The sequence below is a fragment of the Amblyomma americanum genome, chromosome 9, assembly GCF_052857255.1.
Source record: "Amblyomma americanum isolate KBUSLIRL-KWMA chromosome 9, ASM5285725v1, whole genome shotgun sequence".
Lineage (NCBI taxonomy): Eukaryota > Metazoa > Arthropoda > Arachnida > Ixodida > Ixodidae > Amblyomma > Amblyomma americanum.
In genome coordinates this window covers 104,554,669-104,573,268 of record NC_135505.1, presented here as the reverse complement: position 1 = coordinate 104,573,268, position 18,600 = coordinate 104,554,669, and the positions used below count along the sequence as shown (strand labels likewise).

At 45.6% G+C, this 18,600-nt stretch overlaps 1 protein-coding gene across 4 annotated transcripts in view; it reads left to right on the top strand.

Annotated features, from left to right (window-relative positions):
• Nucleotides 1-322: 322 nt before the first annotated feature.
• Nucleotides 323-18,600, top strand: part of LOC144103938 (anoctamin-4-like) — a 58,786-nt gene continuing 40,508 nt past the window's right edge. For 3 of the 4 annotated variants that reach the window (XM_077636657.1, XM_077636659.1, XM_077636656.1), the window contains exons 1-7: nt 9,660-10,142; nt 11,275-11,354; nt 12,934-13,419; nt 14,374-14,460; nt 16,854-16,916; nt 17,248-17,331; nt 18,261-18,461. In XM_077636657.1, the coding sequence (XP_077492783.1) occupies nt 9,986-10,142; nt 11,275-11,354; nt 12,934-13,419; nt 14,374-14,460; nt 16,854-16,916; nt 17,248-17,331; nt 18,261-18,461 (1,158 nt within the window). In that variant the 5' untranslated portion in view covers nt 9,660-9,985. Of the gene's footprint in view, nt 797-9,659; nt 10,143-11,274; nt 11,355-12,933; nt 13,420-14,373; nt 14,461-16,853; nt 16,917-17,247; nt 17,332-18,260; nt 18,462-18,600 lie in introns of those variants that run through there. The other variant, XM_077636658.1, reaches the window with a different exon arrangement.

The window sequence follows — 18,600 nt, the reverse complement described above, 5'->3', positions numbered from 1 at the left end:
TTTCTTCCGGCTACGTTCGGATGCGATAAGGCCGTGCGCCCGACAATCTGTGTCACAATTTTGTGCTCCTCAGGTGTCTTGTAAGCACTCTGAAACTTGTCTGCCCAGAAAGAGAGAGAGAGGAACAACTTTTTTTGTCGTAGAATTCTGCCTAGCGTCGTCGTCGTTGTGCGCCCAGTTTCAAACCACGAAGATAGCGAAGCTCCGGCAAACATGCTGGATTCCTCGTGAGAAGAGAGAGAGAGAGAAAAACTTTATTGTCCAGAGGAAATCGGGGCATGCCCCTGACGATTTGCAATAAGTCTTTTTCAAAAAAACTTTGGCTCGAGTGGCTTTTGAAATACACATAATGGCAGCTCTTCTCATCAGTCGCTCCCTCTGGGAACAGTTAAGCGACCGAGGAAAAAGAAGATAGGCTGGGTTTTGGCGTGCTAGAGAAAAAGAAGTGTCAACGACCTGAGGCGACGGTGCTGGGTGCGTAAAGGGCAACTTTACCGGCTAGAAAACAAGGTGTACGCAACGTAGTTCAGGTGGCAGCGCTAGTCTGTGGCTGCAACGCGTCTGCTGGGATGCGCACTGGTCAGTAGATCGGCAAAGAACTGAAGAGGAGTGAGATCAGCTGTGCGCTCCTGATGTCACTAGAACTGGCAAACCGCGATGACATTAGGAGAGTCATTGTGACGTTCGTGAACTAGGACAATCGGAAACAGACACTTCACGGCAAGCCTGCGACCAAGGAGAAAACTGTATTCCAGAGCAAGTTGATAAAGCTGGCAAAAATCAAGCATGCCTGCAAGTAAGTGAAAGTTCTTGTTTATCTATGCTGCCTCTGAGCTTCACCGAGTAATTCAGTTTTCAGTGTCTCTGGGTGGCGTTCGGATCGCGAACAATTATGTTGCGTGTAAGGAAGTCCACCTAGGGACATGATCACGAGAAGGAACTGTGCACCAACAGTAATGGATATGTGCGCCGAGAGCAATGTTCAGAACATAATTTTGACTGCTGTGATCGTGAGCAGACATTCGAGGCATCCTGAAGGCTGGAAGCTTGGGGCTCATTAGTGTGTTTCACTGATGCAGCAATGACCAGCAGTGTGGGTATTGCTATGAGCTGGTACAATGCGATCAGAGGGTACGCGATAGAAAGATATCCACTCTCGTTTCATGTTCAAGTCGTGTGATCTTGATGACAATGGACGATGCATGTCAGTCGTTTTAACGTGTGCTACCACATAACCCTTCCAGATAATTAGAAACAAGAGCTGTGATGCAGTCGAAAGCTGAACACTTGAGTGCGTTGTCAGCCAGTACTTGCGCATGGAACCTTCTTAGTGGGAATTATTAAGTCAGATAGGGGCTGAAATGTAGTCATAACGAGTAAGAATCTGATTTGACTAAAGTATGAAACTGATTTTTTTTGTATTTGCAGGGTGTGTGAGTTAGACAAATTAATTTTTTAAAAGAGCACTGGGGTTTGATGAAATTTGGTCAAACATGCTGAACATTTCCTTTTTCTAATAGGAAGTCAGTCTCATTATAGCTCTCATAAGTTATTTCATTCTTCGAATAACGCAACAATTATGCTGCCTTAACTGAAGTTCTTTTTTGCCGGTACATTTTCACTGCCAGGAACGCACTGATTGAATAAGGGAAGATTTGAAATTTGTTGCCAGGAATGGCGGAGTATTTGATATCTACCGGGAAATATGCTCACTTCGAAGGTATACCCAGGAAGGCATCTTGACTATTCGTATAATGATATCTTCATACGTCCGGATGGCAACGTAATCACTTCAGTGAATCTAAGCATGTGTCTGAGGTTGTATATATGGTACTACGAACTCACTCTCTGCTAATTATTGCACTCTATGCCCGTAAACTGCGCTCCTGATTTAAATTATCTAAAAAACAATAAATACCTTCAGAAGAATATTCCCCACAAGAACGGCCTTCTCGAAAGCCTTAGATCACGCCTTGTGAGCATCACTAATCTTCAACTTGCGCTTCAACTGTCGCTACTGTCTTCCTTGGTGCAGGGGTTAAGCGATGCGCCACTGCCACGGCAGGTGGTTGTTTCAAACGCAGCTCCAAACACAGGTGGTGAATGAAATGAGCTTGTGGACAGTTTAGCGAACTGTCCCGTGGCTGAAGCCCAGCATTGTACTGCAAACTAGAGTAAATTGTAGGCAGAGGCAGCCTCAATTTTTTTAAAGGATTTTAAATTAAATATTTCAGTTGGGAGGCGAATCGGCGACTGGAGGAAAGGCTCCATTGTTTGTGGTTCATTGCAGAAGGAACGGCCCCTAAAGGATGATGGTCGAAATTTAGATGAAGTAGGCTACTTGGATGTCTGGACAGTCGACTCACATTGACGAATCCACTGAAACTTTAAATTCCGGAAGTCATACTGTGATAGCTATAGTCTTGGAAAGACATAGAAACAGACTTCCTGAAAAGGCAGCCGTCCAGAAGAGAAAATAGGCGAGCGCAAAATAGGCCCGCTCAAGGATGACCATGCCAGAAAGTCTTATGTCTTATGTCAATACCGCTGAGGCCCGGGATGAACATAAGTCTGCACTTAACGAACATGGCAAGGCACAAGAGGAAAAATTCGAATTTTTCCGGTTGCGGAACATCCAAGACAAAAACTGAAATGCGTTACACAGAATAATGACGCTACATTGCGGAATACATAACTTTCTGACAGTCACAATCATGACCACCGATTCTGGGATGAAAATTAGGATGTAATCAGCCAGCCGAATAGCGTAAGCCCAGTAAGATTTGGAGGAATACATGCCTACGTCATCATTTTCCCCAAATTGTGCACCATCAAATTCAATCATGCTTGCGATGGGTATTGTTCTATGTGGTCCTGTGAGATAGATGGTGGCCAAAGTTGGCATAATATTGGCACATGGGTAGCCAAGTTTTGTACATGGTTGGGGGAATATGTTGTCAAAAAACAAGATAAACTGAGATCAACGATCATTTGGATGGACAAAGCAACACATATATACCAGCAGCTGCCAGAGAAGCCACTGAACGATGAGGGACTACAGTTTTTCGTAGCAAAGACAATGTAACCGGAAAAATATATCTGGAGATAAAAATAAGACAGTTTATGAATGCGACAAAATGGCATTGTTACTGTTACTAAGGCAACAACGTCAGCTGTTGAAGACTGGTTTCTGACGGCATAACCTTAGCCTCGTGGTCGAAAAGATTATTCGCCGCAAAACAAGGCAAACCAAGGCATAGCGCAGCAAGGCCTGTCTTTGCGCTTCTAAAATGCACCTCTCCTTTAAGCACGATGTGAGCAATATGCGGTTCCCAGTTCATAGCAACAGCATAAAAAACTTCAAAGCATTTCAACGACTCAACGTGATGGACAGGCTCCTGGCTGTACGAGGGAGATTGTACACTGGATGAACACGAAAAAGAACACTCGAATACTCGGCGACATTTGTTGAGGAAGGAATGCAATCAAGAAAGATCTCGAGTTCGGAAAACTAACATCGCAAAAAGTACTACAGGCAATGCATATCTGGTAATGATGAAAAGAAAGGTGTTGACTGCAAACATAGATGTGGAAATATCCCACTCTGGAATCAAAGACAGAAAAGTCTTGAACAGATGTAAGGAAAGGTCATAACCATGAGCAAGACCTCCAGATTCCTGTATCTGCGAAAAGATAGGCCATCTTCAAAAGAAAAGAATTCTCTTCCTGTCTAATTCCTAGACAATCTACAGAGCCAAAGCACATTTTTTGAACGACGGGAGCCGCTTCTAACCAGCTATAATTTGAAGGACCAGCGGGCCCCCATCCAACAGGTCCACAGGGGAGCTCAAGCCAGTGGAGACCTGGAATAAGGACCCTACCGATAAGCTGAAGCAACTTTTTCTTGATTGACATGTTTTTCCTCGTCGTGCTCCTCCTGGATACAGTAAACACTATAGGCCGGATTGCGACCGCATATGAGGCGAGAAACCAAAAGCCTTTTGTCGGCGCGTACAATGTACAATGTTATATAATGTTATACACTTTAGCAAAGTCGAAAGTGACTAAAACGGAAATCGCTCTAGACCGCCCAGCGAGGAGAATTCCGCTATTGCTTTCTGTTAGTTGTGCTTCCTTGCCTTGTGATATTTAATTAATTTTATTCCGGATTGAAAGAAGTCGCATTTTGTATATTTCTATAGCTCCTGCAGCTCCGGCTGGTTCTCTATGCGGTCCCTTTCTAGCATAAAAGTTTCTTCCCTTTACTACTTCCTCTATCACTATCCACACCAACATTTTGTTGACTGGATAGAGGTGGCGAAGAAGAAGAACAAGAAGATCACCGCAACTTTTTCTTCTTCTTGCTGGCCGCTGCTGTTTTCTGCTTCTTCTGGTGGTTCCGGCTTGTTCATCCTTGATGAACTCGTTCTACGTTGGGCGGTTTTGGCCAAGGCGTAGTTTAAGACGCAGTTCATGTGAACCTGAGAGTGCGTTTTGCTGAGAGATGTCGTTGACCTTCCCAGGTGGAGGATCGGCAGCTTGGTTTGCCAGCTTGCCAGCCCAAAGCCTGCCACTTGAGTCCTTTCACAAAAATGGCATTGATGCGGTTCCCGTGGCTATCGTTCCAATCGGTGAGGGTGTGATCAAAATGAAAACCCCCAAACTAATTCAACAGGAGCTAAGATCATTGACTGCCCAATACCTGCAGATCTCTGAGGTGCGTCTATTTGGCCATCGAGGAATTGTGTGCAAGTCCTCGGACATCGCTTGTGTTGCAGACTTGCTTAAGTGCAAAAATTTCAGCTCGCTGCCGGTGAAAGCATTCATTCCCGAACAGCTTGCATGTGTCAAGGGTATCGTAAGAGGTGTCGACCCAGCATTATCCCCGCAAGAAATTCTACAGGAATTTCAGGATGCAGGCGTTGGGGTCCTTTCAGTCTACCGCTGCAGTAGAGAGGTAAACGGCTCGCGTGTTGCTACTGAGTCTGTAATAACAACTTTTGCTGGCTCTTCCTGCCCTGCTGAACTAAAAATCTGGCCGATTGTATACCGTGTGGACCCTCTAGAACCCCGCCCTCTTCAATGCACCAACTGTTGGCGGTTCGGGCATAGTGGCAAAGCATGCAAGTCGGAGACCCGCTGCCGTTTATGTGGAAAAGGTCATTCTGCTAACACTGCACCTCAGAGCAGCCTCATTGCTGCCTCTGCAGCAATACTCAGCTGATGATGCCAACTGCGCAAAACGTAGTGAAGAGCGTAGATTGTTGGACATTATCAAAGAGAAGCGGTGCTCAAGAGCAGATGCTTACGCTGTTCTTAACAGGAAAAAAAGATTCATATGCTAGTCGTGTGCGCGCTTCTGTTAGGGACATTGAGTCCAACTTGACTGCCTCAATTGTGACCACAGTCGAAAAAGCTCTTAATAATGTGGTTGAGCGAATGCTAAACACTTTCTCTGAGGCGTTGGCGCAGTTTGTTGCAGTTCAGTCTGCGTCACCATCAACACCCGTCCTGGCAGCAACGTCTGCATCTGTTTCAGCTTCTGCAGCTAGTGCTAGCCGCTCTACATCACCTTCTGATGCTCCCCAGGTCCCACCTAACATCTCTGTTCCTAGCAGTGAATGTCGCAGTGACATCTGCACAACAGATGTCGAAATGTCGTGCCCTACGCAGAAGCGCCGTGCTTCCTCATCACCATCTAATTCTAGTTCTCCACAGATGAAAGCTAAAAAGGGACCACCCAAACTTCATCCCCATGTTGATATCCTTAAAGAGGCGGTTTCGGCCTCTTCAAATGGTCAATAATCATGGCAGGTATCAAAGTATTACAATGGAATTGCCGTTCCGTCTTCTCTTCTCTTCCAGATCTAGACATAATTATTCACACGCATAAGCCTGATATTGTACTTTTACAAGAAACGTGGTTATCACCGTATAAGTCATTTTAAATGAGAAACTTTGGAGTTTTCCGGTCAGATCGAAATGTTGGCAGGGGAGGTGGCTTGGTAACCATGCTATCTAAAAATTTATGTCATCAGGCATCTATCTCTAGGAAAATTGTTCTCCCTGACTGTGAGCTTTTAGCGATCAAAATTTCATTTCCGCATTGTGGTGATATTACAATTGCTAATGTCTATTTTCCTTTTGGTGTACACAGGACAGACTGTTTAGACAGCTTGGTGACTGGCACAAACAGTGCAGTCATCGCAGGAGATTTTAATTCTCACCATAGTGACTGGGGAAGTCGTACTGATTCCTGCGGCCAGCTTCTCTGGTCGTGGCTGTCTGCAAATGCTGTACGCTGCTGCCGTTCTAGAGAAATAACCTTTATGCGAGGGGTTGCTCGCTCAGCCATTGACTTAACGTTATCAGCAGGTAGGCTAGATATGACTGATTGGTCGACAGAGGATTCGGGTACTTCAAGTGATCACTTTCCTATAACTTTCACTATCCGGTTATCTCCTCTTAAAGCTGGTTGTGTAACCCATAATTTGTCAACCACAAAAATTATAAAAATCTGATGTCCGCCTCACTTGCCTCTTTAGTTAATACAAGCCGGGATGACAGAGCTCAGCAGACGGTTTCATTTTTGCAAAATGCAATAGACCTCTCAATATTCGCTGTGCCCGCAGCAGCCTCTACTAAACAGCCGTCTCCTTGGTGGACAGTAGAATGTGAGAAGGCCTATCGTCGCAGAAAAGCGGCCTGGAAGAGGCTGTCCTGCAACCAGAGTCCGGCTAATTGGTTAAATTACAAATTCTTCTCTGCATCTTTCAAAAGAACACTTGCAAAAGCCAAGGAGGAGTACAACCAAAATTTAAACACATATCTTTCAAATCCTCGTCATCGCAAAGCCCTGTATAGATTCATGGAACGTAACAAGAGTTTTGTCGTCCCTCTTCTCACTAGTTCAACAGTGTTATCACCACAAAAGGCTCAGGAGAGCCTGGAGTGTATTGCTCAGGGATTGGCGTTACGCTTCCAGACGCAGAGCAACGTCCCTTTGTGCACAATTTCGCCCGCTTCAGATTATACCGAGGTTGACGCATCAGAGCTCCTCTCAGTCCTGGCAATGTTGCATCCTGCAGCTCTTGGACCAGATGGTGTCACTGTTGGTATGATTAAAATTTTAGCCCAGGAGTTTACAAGCGCCCTCTTAGATATGGTCAATGCTTCTCTGGAAAATGCATGGATTCCAAGCATTTGGAAGATGGCGAAAATTATTTTATTAATGAAAGATGTAGGAAAAGGATACGTCTTAGATAATATTCGGCCAATTGCGCTGGCTTCAAATTTAGTCAAATTAATAGAAAGAATAGTGCACAGTCGCCTCACAAAACATGTTCATGACATCAACGGTCTCAGCTCAGCCCAGATTGGCTTTCGTCGTGGATGCTCTATATGGTCCGCGCATGTGGATCTAGAGAGCAGAATCCGGCCCTCGCTACGCAGAAGAGGAGTTTCAGCTTTGGTCACTCTTGATGTAGCAAAGGCCTATGACAGTGTAGAGCATACTATTTTACTTAACAGACTTGCTCAGTTACATCCTCCAACCTACATTTATGCGTGGATATCTGAATTTATGAAGGACAGATTCTTTTACTGCGCCGAGGGAACCCTATGTTCAAATACATATTATCAATCAAGAGGTGTGCCGCAAGGATCGGTGCTATCCCCTCTGCTTTTTAATATTTTGGTCAGTGGCATCCCCATTCGTCCTGACATAACAGTTTTTGTGTATGCAGATGACATAGCTTTTTTCGCCTCGGCCAGGGATATCCACTCCCTTTACCACATTCTGCAGGGATATTTGGATGCTCTTGGAGTATGGTTGCAGGGTATTAATTTATCCCTGAATGTAGACAAATGCGGAGTTTTGGTATTTCCCCCAGACAGGCCTTTGCACATTTCATTAGTCCATCACTCTCTCCAGATTCCACAAGTGGAATCCGTAAAATATCTGGGTGTTACTTATCACCCAGCATTAGATTGGAGCCTTCATATAAAGAACATTGCTTTTAAAGGAGAACGCGCTCTAGGCCGGCTGACAAGAATCGCCAATAAAAAGTTTGGGATGCGCCGCGACACGTTATTGTTACTATACAAAGCCTACGTAAGACCTATACTTGAATTTGGTTGCATTGTGTTCTCTGGTAGCGCAAGCTACAAGATTCAACCCTTAATCTTACTGGAAAGGCGCGCTCTCCGCCTCTGCCTTGGTCTCCCAAAATCAGTTTCAAACGCCCTGCTTTATCTGGAAGCCCGTATCCATGATCTAACTTCCCGTTTTCAAATACTCACGGTGCGAACTTTCCTCAGGTCGATGGACCCAGTGACTGATGTCAGTACTCCTATTTTTGTGTCTCAGCCGGCCTTATTCTTTTCTCATCATTGGCCACGGTATCAAATGCCAAAAATTATGTTAACGCAGAACCTTTTAACACCGATTGGTGTTGATCTCAGTTCTTTGCAGTGGGTTGATGACACGCTGGCAGCAGTGGAATTCGATTTCGACCACATCTTCCCATCTCATGCGAAACACATGCCAGCAAACATTTTAAAAGGTATTCTCTCGGATCACATAGAGAAATACCCCCATCATACGGTGCTTGCTACCGATGCCTCCGTCAGCTGCCAAAAAGCTGCAGTTGGCATCTTTTCGCAGGATTTGGCATGGAGCTATTCCGTCCGCATCCCAGATTATATTCCTATATTCTTTGCGGAATTTTTGGCTCTTGGAATGGCCCTTCACAAAATTCCATGCCATGTGTCTCATGTTATTATTCTCGCTGACTGTTTGTCAGTGTTAGTCTCCCTTGACACTTCACAAGAAGATTTTTTGAGCCGTATCCTGCGATTTTTTGTCCCATGCACTTTGAAGGTGGTCCATTTTGTGTGGGTCCCTGGCCATGCAGGTATTCATTCAAATGAGGTGGCTGATTACTTAGCAAGGTCGGCTCTTGACGGGTCAGTGACACATCCCGTCCCGAATTTCAGCCTGATGGCGATTTCCAGGTTTCAGCGGTTCCTACATATATCAGCCAGGTTACGAGATACCTTACTAAATACCACTGACTATCAGCACTTAGCATATAATTGGAACGTCCGTTCGTGTAAATCCAGGCTGTATGAGGTAACAATGACGCGGTTGCGGTGCAGGTTTCCAAGTTTGAATTTATATCTATGCAGGTGTGGGCTGACACCGACGAACCTATGTGACGCATGTGGGAAAGTTGAATCTTTGGACCATTTTCTCTTCTACTGCCCAAAGTTCACACTTCAGAGAAAGATTTACCTGGAGGTCCCTCTCTCCAGGTTAGGGCTTCCTTTATCTTTGCCAGTATTATTATCGTTTGGTGCGAACGCCAAGGAATTTGCATTGGGTTGTATTTGTGAGTTTCTCCACGATTACATAATGGCAACTGGTAGGTTGATGTGCTAATTCTTTTAAAGTTCTACGAGCTCTTCTTTTTTCACCAAAATGCTGTCTGTTATTTAACTGTAAATATTGTTCTGTTGTTTTTATTCATTGATTTTTCAAAATTCACGATTGGTGCTACAATTTTGTCGTCATCTTCCATGGAAACTTCTTTGTTTATTCAACTACACCTTGGCCAATCCCCCCGCGTGGGTATATGCCATATACCTGGGGTGAAGAAGAAGAAGAAGATCACCGCGAGACATTGACGAAGAAGAAAACCGTGATTGGAACGCTAGCCTCGCATCCCAACCTCGCATCTCAACATTCGCCGTTCTGCGAAGACATCACAAGGGAGTCGGGAAAGTTAGCGACCAGCCCCTAATCTTGGGGTCCTGCGGTTCTTGGCGCCGTCCAACGAGACCGAAGTTGCCAGTGTTCTCGGCGTGGAACCTCTCGAAGCTGTTGGACGAGTAGACGACCCCGCTACAGCCGTGCCTTTGCCTTCGACCCACGTCAAGCTCTCAAGCCATCCTGGATTTGCGCCTACGCCCCATCCCAGCTAGCATGGTGCCGTGGGCCTGCATCGGACCCAGGGAACTTCTCCTCAGCAGCCGGAGCTTGACGAACACCTTCGTCGCCGTCCGGTGCATCGTAAACCGAGACTTGAGGACGGCACGAGTCCAGCCAAGATTTGCAGCAGTGAGCTCAAAGATTCTTCGCGGTAGGTGCTGCTTTTCGCATACGAATTACCTTGGCGAACATGGCAGCCAAGCGACTAAGAGTCATTTTGCTAAATTATGCGCATCCATAAACGGACATTAATAGCGCTTGTCACAGCCGGAAGGAAGGTTATGGTCAAGAGATGCTCTACAGAGGGCCTTTGGTCGTTTGAATTGTTGAAAAATGAACTGCTGCACGAGCCGCCGCAAAGGCTCAGTGGTTATGGCACTCGGCTGCTGGCCCGAAACGCGCAGGTTTGATCCCGGCCACGGCGGTCGAATTTCGATGGAGGCGAAATTCTGGAGGCCCGTGCCTGTGCGATGTCAGTGATCGTTAAAGAACCCCAGGTGGCCGAAACTTATCTGAAGCCCTCCATTACGGCGTCCGTCATACCTGAGTCGCTTTGGGACGTCAAACATAAAGAAGCCCATAAACGAGAGACTGAAATACTTCCCGAAAAACATTGTCTGCTCTTCTTCCTTGCGCTTTTCTTGTAGCGATATATATCTCCTCTCAGTTGTGCTCTGGACGCCTGGTGGACCACTGCAATATCCCAGTATTTATGATTTTTTTATTGCATGGTAGGCATGCTTGTTGTGCCGGGGCCCATGCCTAAATAGATTGCACCCGATGACGCACTGTCTTCTAGCTGATGCGTTGTAGTTCGTGTTCTGTTCTATGGACGTGAAGAATATTAAACCGCCATCATCCTCATCAACCACTCATTAGTGTTCCGTAAAACCATATCGATGCTCCAGCCGCAATGGCCGCTCACACACGATGTTGAAGGCGCTCAGCGGTTTGATTCATGCAAAGCTGTGTGCCCGCAATATTTGTCCGTGATTCGTACGCTTATTGTCGGTCGTATGACTATACCACACGCTTTCATAAGTCACATTGTGCTGTCACAGCCAATGAAGTCATTTTTCTCATCACAAACATCGTTTAATAACATTCATGCCATGTACAACTACTACCTCCTGCGCTGCTTTACTGTTTAGCTTATAAGTTGATGAAAGCGATGGTACAACCTCGCAAGCCTTATGCTGCCTTCGACTAACTAAAAAAACAGGATAATTTTCTGGAACATTTTGGCAAGTTAAAAAAAAAAACTGTACATTCTTTGCTTACAGAGAAACCTGCTAAGGACGTGAACACTGACCTGGGTGATGACCCCGCTCAGCCCAACGAGCCTGATGCAGAGCTTGATAAGGTAAGAAATTTTTCAATGTGACTTTAGTTAGTTTATCGCCTTAAAACGGTTGTTCAACTCTGTTTGATTGCAGGAGCAACTTAATTGTAGGGCACATATCACGGCGTTTCCCTTTAGCAGAGGTACATGTGGCTGATGCCCTTCTAATGTTCGCACGAAACAAGAAATTGCTTTGGATTTACGACCATTTGACATCTTACGAAAGAAATGCAAGCCATTAAAAAGCATTAGGAAGAGCCGTGCTATTTATTTCTCATTTATCGAAACGAGTTAGTTGGAATCTGTCTTTTCGCCTACGTTTTCGTACTCAATAATTCTGGATAAAAGCACTTTTGAGCAGGAGCCAGTTTACGAGCACAATTTTTGGTACAATGCAAGATTTAAGTTTAATAATTAATATGTCCACCGACCACCCTACGGAAGTCATGCATTATTTTTTGTTGCTATTAACGTTTTTCCTATCCTCAAAAGCGTTCTCCATTGTTTTTTTTTTTTATGGCAGCTCTTAACTGCTCGATACGGTCGATCGAAACACTTTAAATAAAGATTTTTTACACACCAGAAGAATGGACCATTACCTTCAATATTTTCATAAGTGTATGTTACAATTTTCCAGTTTTCTAAATTTTGGTCCGAGAAAGTTGGACATGTTCCGCACAGAGCAATAAGGTGAAATGACTTGGACACAGAAATGACGAGATACGGAACACCAGCGCTAGTGATAACGTCAGTCGCGAAGCGCTTTACCCGTAGCAATACAATTTCCTAATTTCGTTTTCGACAAAGCAAACAGGGACGGAAGGACACAAAAGAGAGAACTTAAATAACTGGCATGCTTCTATTACGCTGCTTCCAGCACCTAATTTTTTTGTGTCTTGCGGTTCCTCTGGCCACGACCATGGCTACTGTGTCCAATGTGGCACCAGGTATTCAAGCGTCAGTGTAAACATGAGTTTCGCATGTCTAACCTTTCCCATACGTGCAAACTTCTGCAAAAGTTTCCATGCGAATTCGACCGTGTGGCATGCTACCATCGTACGCGCTTTATAGAAATCTTTTTAGGTAAGGCATGACAGTTCTAACCAAGCCATCATGCGGTCTTGGGCTCTCTGCATGTCGGCACCCTGTGGTCAGGGTTCATGTTTAAGAGGCGGTAGACAGTTCTCCTGAAGTAAAGTGAGCATTCTTCTCCTATTAATGTAATGTGACGGGCACTGATGAAGAATTAAACAGGTGCGGTATCTGGTGGATAGAGCATCCAGACCAGCATACCACAACGTCGGATTGTGGAGTTCATGGCCGGTTAGAATGAGATCGCACACCCGTTTTGCGTATAATTTTTAAGTGGTTCGTGCTTATGCTAGCGTCTGTGTGGTAGCGCTACGCAGACGCAACAACACACTAGAAAGCAGTATCTCACAAAGCGCGCCTTTTGCAATAATTTCTATCCAGAATGGGCAAGTAAAATGTATCCTGAACGTAACGTCCACAATTGCACGTTGGGGGATTATTCAGATATGTTTGCATACGATTATCTCATGCAAAAACAGAGGATTTATTTAGACGGAACCTATTCCAGGGGCCACCGTCTGTCCACAAAAAGACAAGCAAGAAAAAACCATCAGAGAAAGCGACGAATAAGAGCCAAGACAAGCCAGTCAAGAAAAATGCAGACAAAGGCAAAAGTGATCCTCCCAAGTCCAGCAAGGACAAAGTTGATGGAAGCACACTGAAGAAAGGAAAGAAAGCACAGGGAAGCAAAGATAAACAAGGCAAGGAAAAAGTGGTTCACGATGAGCAGGACCAGAACGAACCGCAGCCGGATGAACCGGAGGTAGCGGCCGATGAGAACGATCAAGACCATCTGCTGCCTACGGAAGACAAGCCCGAAGGATACCACGAGACGAGGTCAGAGAAAGCCAAGGCGAAAGGGAAATCCAAAGCCAAACAAGGCACGGCGGGTTCTGCAAAGAAAGGACAAAAGGGCGTCAAAAGCGGCATAAAACACCCTTCGAAAACAGCAGTTCTTGAGGACGAGGAACACGAAGAGGACACCCAACGCAAGGTACGAGTCCGCGTATTTCGTTCTCATCCACTGCCGATCCGCGATCATTGCATTCCGCATGCTAAACACTATTTACTGTTGGTATGCGGGATTTGAACGTGGTTTAACTGAACAGTTCGCCGTTAGTTAGGGTGCGTAATTTTTGTGCATCTAATTAAGAGCCAACCAATATCGTCGAGGGTACAGCGCTTACACTGTCTAAAACTTAAATGCAGAGCTCAAGGTGCAGCATCTTATCTGTGCGGTAACATCATGACATTCTATACTACAGGCGCCGGCACAGCAACTAGAGAAGCCTGTTCAGCTACAAGAGCCTAAATATGACACCAGCCATATCCATTAATTTCGCAAATAATTTGCCCGAGTTGTGCAAAAATCAACTAAAAGAATACAGCTTACACTTTTTAAGTAACAATATGAAAAGAGTTGAGCCACATTATCACAGGTGCGAGGAAGTAATACTGCACGTATTACTTTCATGCAGGCCTCACATGTGTATAAAGATTGTGTAACAAATAATAGCTTGAATAATATTATTTAGTTACAAATGCTACCAATAATGCTACTACGCTTACTCCTGCTCCCACCACTGCTGGCACCAATGCTACCACTGTCATTACCACTATAGCTATAGCGCTATTAAACAGCTGTTACCACTACCATTAACCATTCTGCGACTACTAGCATCATCATATCCACTACTTGTGCTACTACCACCGCTGCCCAAACTACCATTATCATCGCTATCACTACTACTACTACGACTACTGCTGATGCTATTGCTCCTACTACCGCTGCTACGTCTACTAGAACTGTTCTGGCTGTTACTCCAATAACATTGCTTTCAATAACATTTATCCGCGTTCGCAACAACCTTAAATTTCCAAAAGGGTTCTTACAAACATGCACGTATATAATTTCCTCCTAGCACATGTTTTTGTTGCCACCTTTCAGAAACCAGCCCAGAAGCATCTATCGCAGACGAAGAAGTCCGAAGGAAAGAAGGCACGCGGCAAGGCTTCTAACGCTGCCTCAAGCAAAGTGAGTTGCTGCACTCATTCGGTGCGTGCACGGGTGACCACCAAAACTTGTCTCAGGGGAACTTTCTTCTGACTGGAGGTCTCTGAGTATGAACGATGCATCCGGATAATAACGTCCACTATTATCCGCTCCTGAGCTCTGCAGACGCTAGGAATTACCGTGACACGTAGTGTGACATTGCATATTGCTCAATACGAAAAATTTAATCCCCCTTATTCCCAGCTTTTCTTTTCTTGAAAACTTAGAGGACTATAGGAAATCAAGTTTCCTGTGGCTTGTTTCTCGGAATGGTGTCCACCGCATTACTGTCAATGACTCACCGGAACCATTTACATAATTGTGTTTTCTTTTAAAGTTGCTTCGGTTTTGGTACGACCGCTGAACGGTGCTCATGACGCCACAGTTCAATTCAGGACACGTAACGCATGCATAAATGGTGGTATATGGCTGCTGTTCATTCATCAATCATTCCGGCACATGGCGCAGGCTACGGTACGAGCTCCGATTTCGCGTTTTTCATTTGAACTCCTGTCACTAGAGCTGAGCTTTAACGGTTCAGTGTTTGAAAACGGAGCCGAAACGAAGTGTGAGGAGTAATTTCGTTGCAAACTATTTACCTGGCTGAGGAAAGTTTACTCTGATAATTTGTTAATTAATCTTGGGCAATTATCAATAAAGAACAACTGAGACGAGTCGGATATATGGAACTAGAAACGGTGGCGACACACTTTGATATATCGGTAACTCAGTATACAAAAAATGCGAGAAAGTAATCCTTTCTGTTATCTAGCAGCAATAATACATTGCGCCCACTCTACAGTTACGCGCTTCCAGCAGTGACGTGCCACCCTCCGAAGTGCTGATAGCTCACCGCTCGCTAAGCGTTGGTAGACTCAAACCCGTTTTCACACCGAAGCCGTTGCGGCTGGTTCTTTCAAACTAGCCACTGCCTGTCACAGAATGATTACGCAGTCACCAGCACACGCTATAAATAGAAAAAAAATGGAGGGGACACATAAGCGCCGCCTTAAGGCTATGACTCGATAGATGTCATGGGTTAATGCTTATATATACAGAATTGGTAATTCGCTACTAGGCATTCATTGATCCCTGAGACTCCTCATACCACTCCTGGCGCAGTAGTGCAGCGGCTAAACGTTGTGCCACTGCACTGCGAAGGCAGGTTCGGCCCCAGTGTGCCTTGCGTGACCCAAATTAGTCTTTCCGAGTAACCTATCACGAGCAGTTTGCTTGCAATCTGGTGGGCAGGTTGTGATGACGCCACAAAGTTACGTGAGCTGCGGGGCGCACCTACATCCTAGATTGCCTCTTTGGGGATTTTTCGTGAATTTATCTCTCATGTTCAACGACGCCGACAGCGGATTTCCTGCGACACGAGATCCTCAGCATTATCGCGTTTATAATCGCTCATTATAATTAAAGTCGAGCTGTTTTCCGCTGCGATTCGGCAAAGAAGCGAGCAAACCACATCAGGCAAGGGCCGCTATTATGCTTTGGTTAGATAGGTTGGCTGCACCGAATTACAGCGATGTGGCGTGGAAAATAAGTACACGAGACCGAAGGCCACCCGCAAGCTAACGCCACGTTCAATTCGTCGCGCGATTTCACACCGCCAGTGTTGCCAGCAGAGGCAAAAGAGCCAACTGCAGAGTGCCGGCGCGTAGTTCGATACATCGAACGACTGGCGAAATTGTCGTTTGATATACTGCGCCACTTCCCTATGCAATTTCAAATGATTTGAAGTGGAATAATATCTGTGTTCGATATAGCCAATATTTGAAATGTCTGGTTTCGTTACATCCGAACATGCACCATGTCCTTTTGGTCCCTGCTCTCCTAAAGCAGCAGAGGCAGTTCACTGCCTGTAACGTTGTGCCACATACTGCGGGCTAAGTACAAAGTGACAAGAGGTGGACAGTGGCGCTCGTGGTAGGCTGAGGTACACATTCTGTCTGAAATTCAGAGCCCAGGGGCTTTGGTTCGAAGCCACACCATGTGACTTGTAATGCTTCCTTAGTTTCAATATCTCCTAATGATGGCAAGATTTTTGGTCCTTCCCACTCTAATGGTTAGGATTTCTATGAATGCTACAGGATCCCCACTACACGGCTTAAAACAAACCCCTGGGCTCTAAACTTTTTTACAAAGATTGCACACGCATCTTGCATGTCGAAAAACGTCTAAGAACGCAGCGTTATTCTTTGCCAATTTCTTGTGTTTCATTCTCTGTGCGCAAGAGGAACAATTCCTCGAGTTCTTTTTCTGTGCTTTTCTTTCACTTTGCATGCGGTACAGGGCCTTTTTTATGAGTTGAAAGTAATGAACGGTGAACTAAATTGAACGCATGGCGCCTTCTTTTCGACACATCACAGGAGACGCTCAAGAAAGCACCAGCGAAAAAGCCTCCTGCGAAACCACCCAAGAAAGCGGACAAGGTAGATAACTATCCTGGAAATACTTTGTACCAGCACTGCGAGTGTAGTTCCTCTATAATTAACAAAGAGGAGTGCAATCCAGTGCGCTTGAACCTAGTCCACGCCAAACAGCTCGAAGATTAGTATGGTAGTATGGGTGGGTCTAGCAATGTCATCCTCGTTTTCCTGGCCGAGCGTCCCCCCTCCGGTCGTGTTACAGCGACTCGACAAAACAGTGCGCTTGAAACGCGCGAATGGCTTGTCATGCCAGTTTCTTAAAGACTCTTTCATGGCGCACATAGCGCCTAATTTAAGGTTTGACTTTACCAGTTCGCTTCTCTGCATTTTTAAGTTGCTGCGCAGGCCGTCAACCAGGTTCGCTGAGGAGGCCAGCGTCAAGGAAATGAGCATCATCTCGGGAGGCGACACTGGACAGGTGGGGCAAGCCACTTCATCTCATTCTGGAGATGTGCTGAATACCCCCCCCCCCCCCTACCTGAGCGCACACACCTACAACTTCAGAAAAAATAACATCCTCATACTGTTCCGCTTACACAGTGTGAGGTTTTGGTAGCACTGCGCTGGCTGACCATTTTCAACACTCCTGGTTCAGCTGTTGTGGTAAAAGACAAGAACCAACATAACACTATGACCGTATATGGAGCTCTTTTAATAGGTAGCATTCTCCTGAATGCACAGCACCATCATGTTAATTTTTGTGGTGTACTTAAAAGTAGTGTCCCAAATAAGGCACCTTGAACTCTCAACAGCTACCCTGACAGCGAGCGGTATTTGTTGAAAATACTGACCCATGGCTTTACCTTTCCACAGGCAAAACAGATTTCACTTCATTTCTCAGATATTAAAGTGCCTAAGAGCGCTTTTCTTATTATTGAGTGTCTTCTTTTGCTAAAGATTACAGTATCAGTACCAAGCTCCGAAGAACTGAAAAGAAACAAAAGTGATGGTGCCTCAGCTTTGTGCAAAGGTTTCGCCTCAGAAACTTGTCTTCGTCGGTGTCTCAAGAAAACTTGCGCATTTCTTAGGACGACGCGCCTGATATGTGCCCACGGTCAGTTTCATTTATTTCAGCGTTTTGTTCGGACTGCCTCCGAAAAGAAAGCTTCCTGCTTTACAATAGCGTTTGCATACCAAAATGTTAGCGTGACACAGACTGAAAAAAAGCGCGTGCAATTGCTGTGATCTTTCCGGTCCCTGTTGTGCATAGATATCTTAGAATTCCATTTAAACGTTTGAACACAGTGTTGCCGTGACTTAGCCTATGAATGGAACAACTGTAAGAGTTTTCCTCCACTGACATTATTTTCTGGGACGTCGTCACCCCGGCGGACGTTCCGCATACAGCCCGTCGTCGAAGGCCAGCCGGAGGACGTCCCGTTGCTACCCGACGATCAGCGCACGCTGTTCTTCGAAGACGGACTGCGGCGCATCGACATCGTGCTCGCATACGAGGACCACGGCAACCCGACCCACGAACGCTACAGGCGCATCTTCCAAGAGAACCTGGAGGAAGAGGGGCTCGACATCGAAATCGTTAACGGCGAGGTAAGCCATGCAGCAACTGGTTCATGCATGCCACGCTAACACGCCCCACTTCCCTGCATTCGGCGGCGACTTGCTTGCGAACTGTCCGTCGCAGGGCATCATGGTCATTTGCAGCCTCCGCTTACAAAACAGTGTCTCT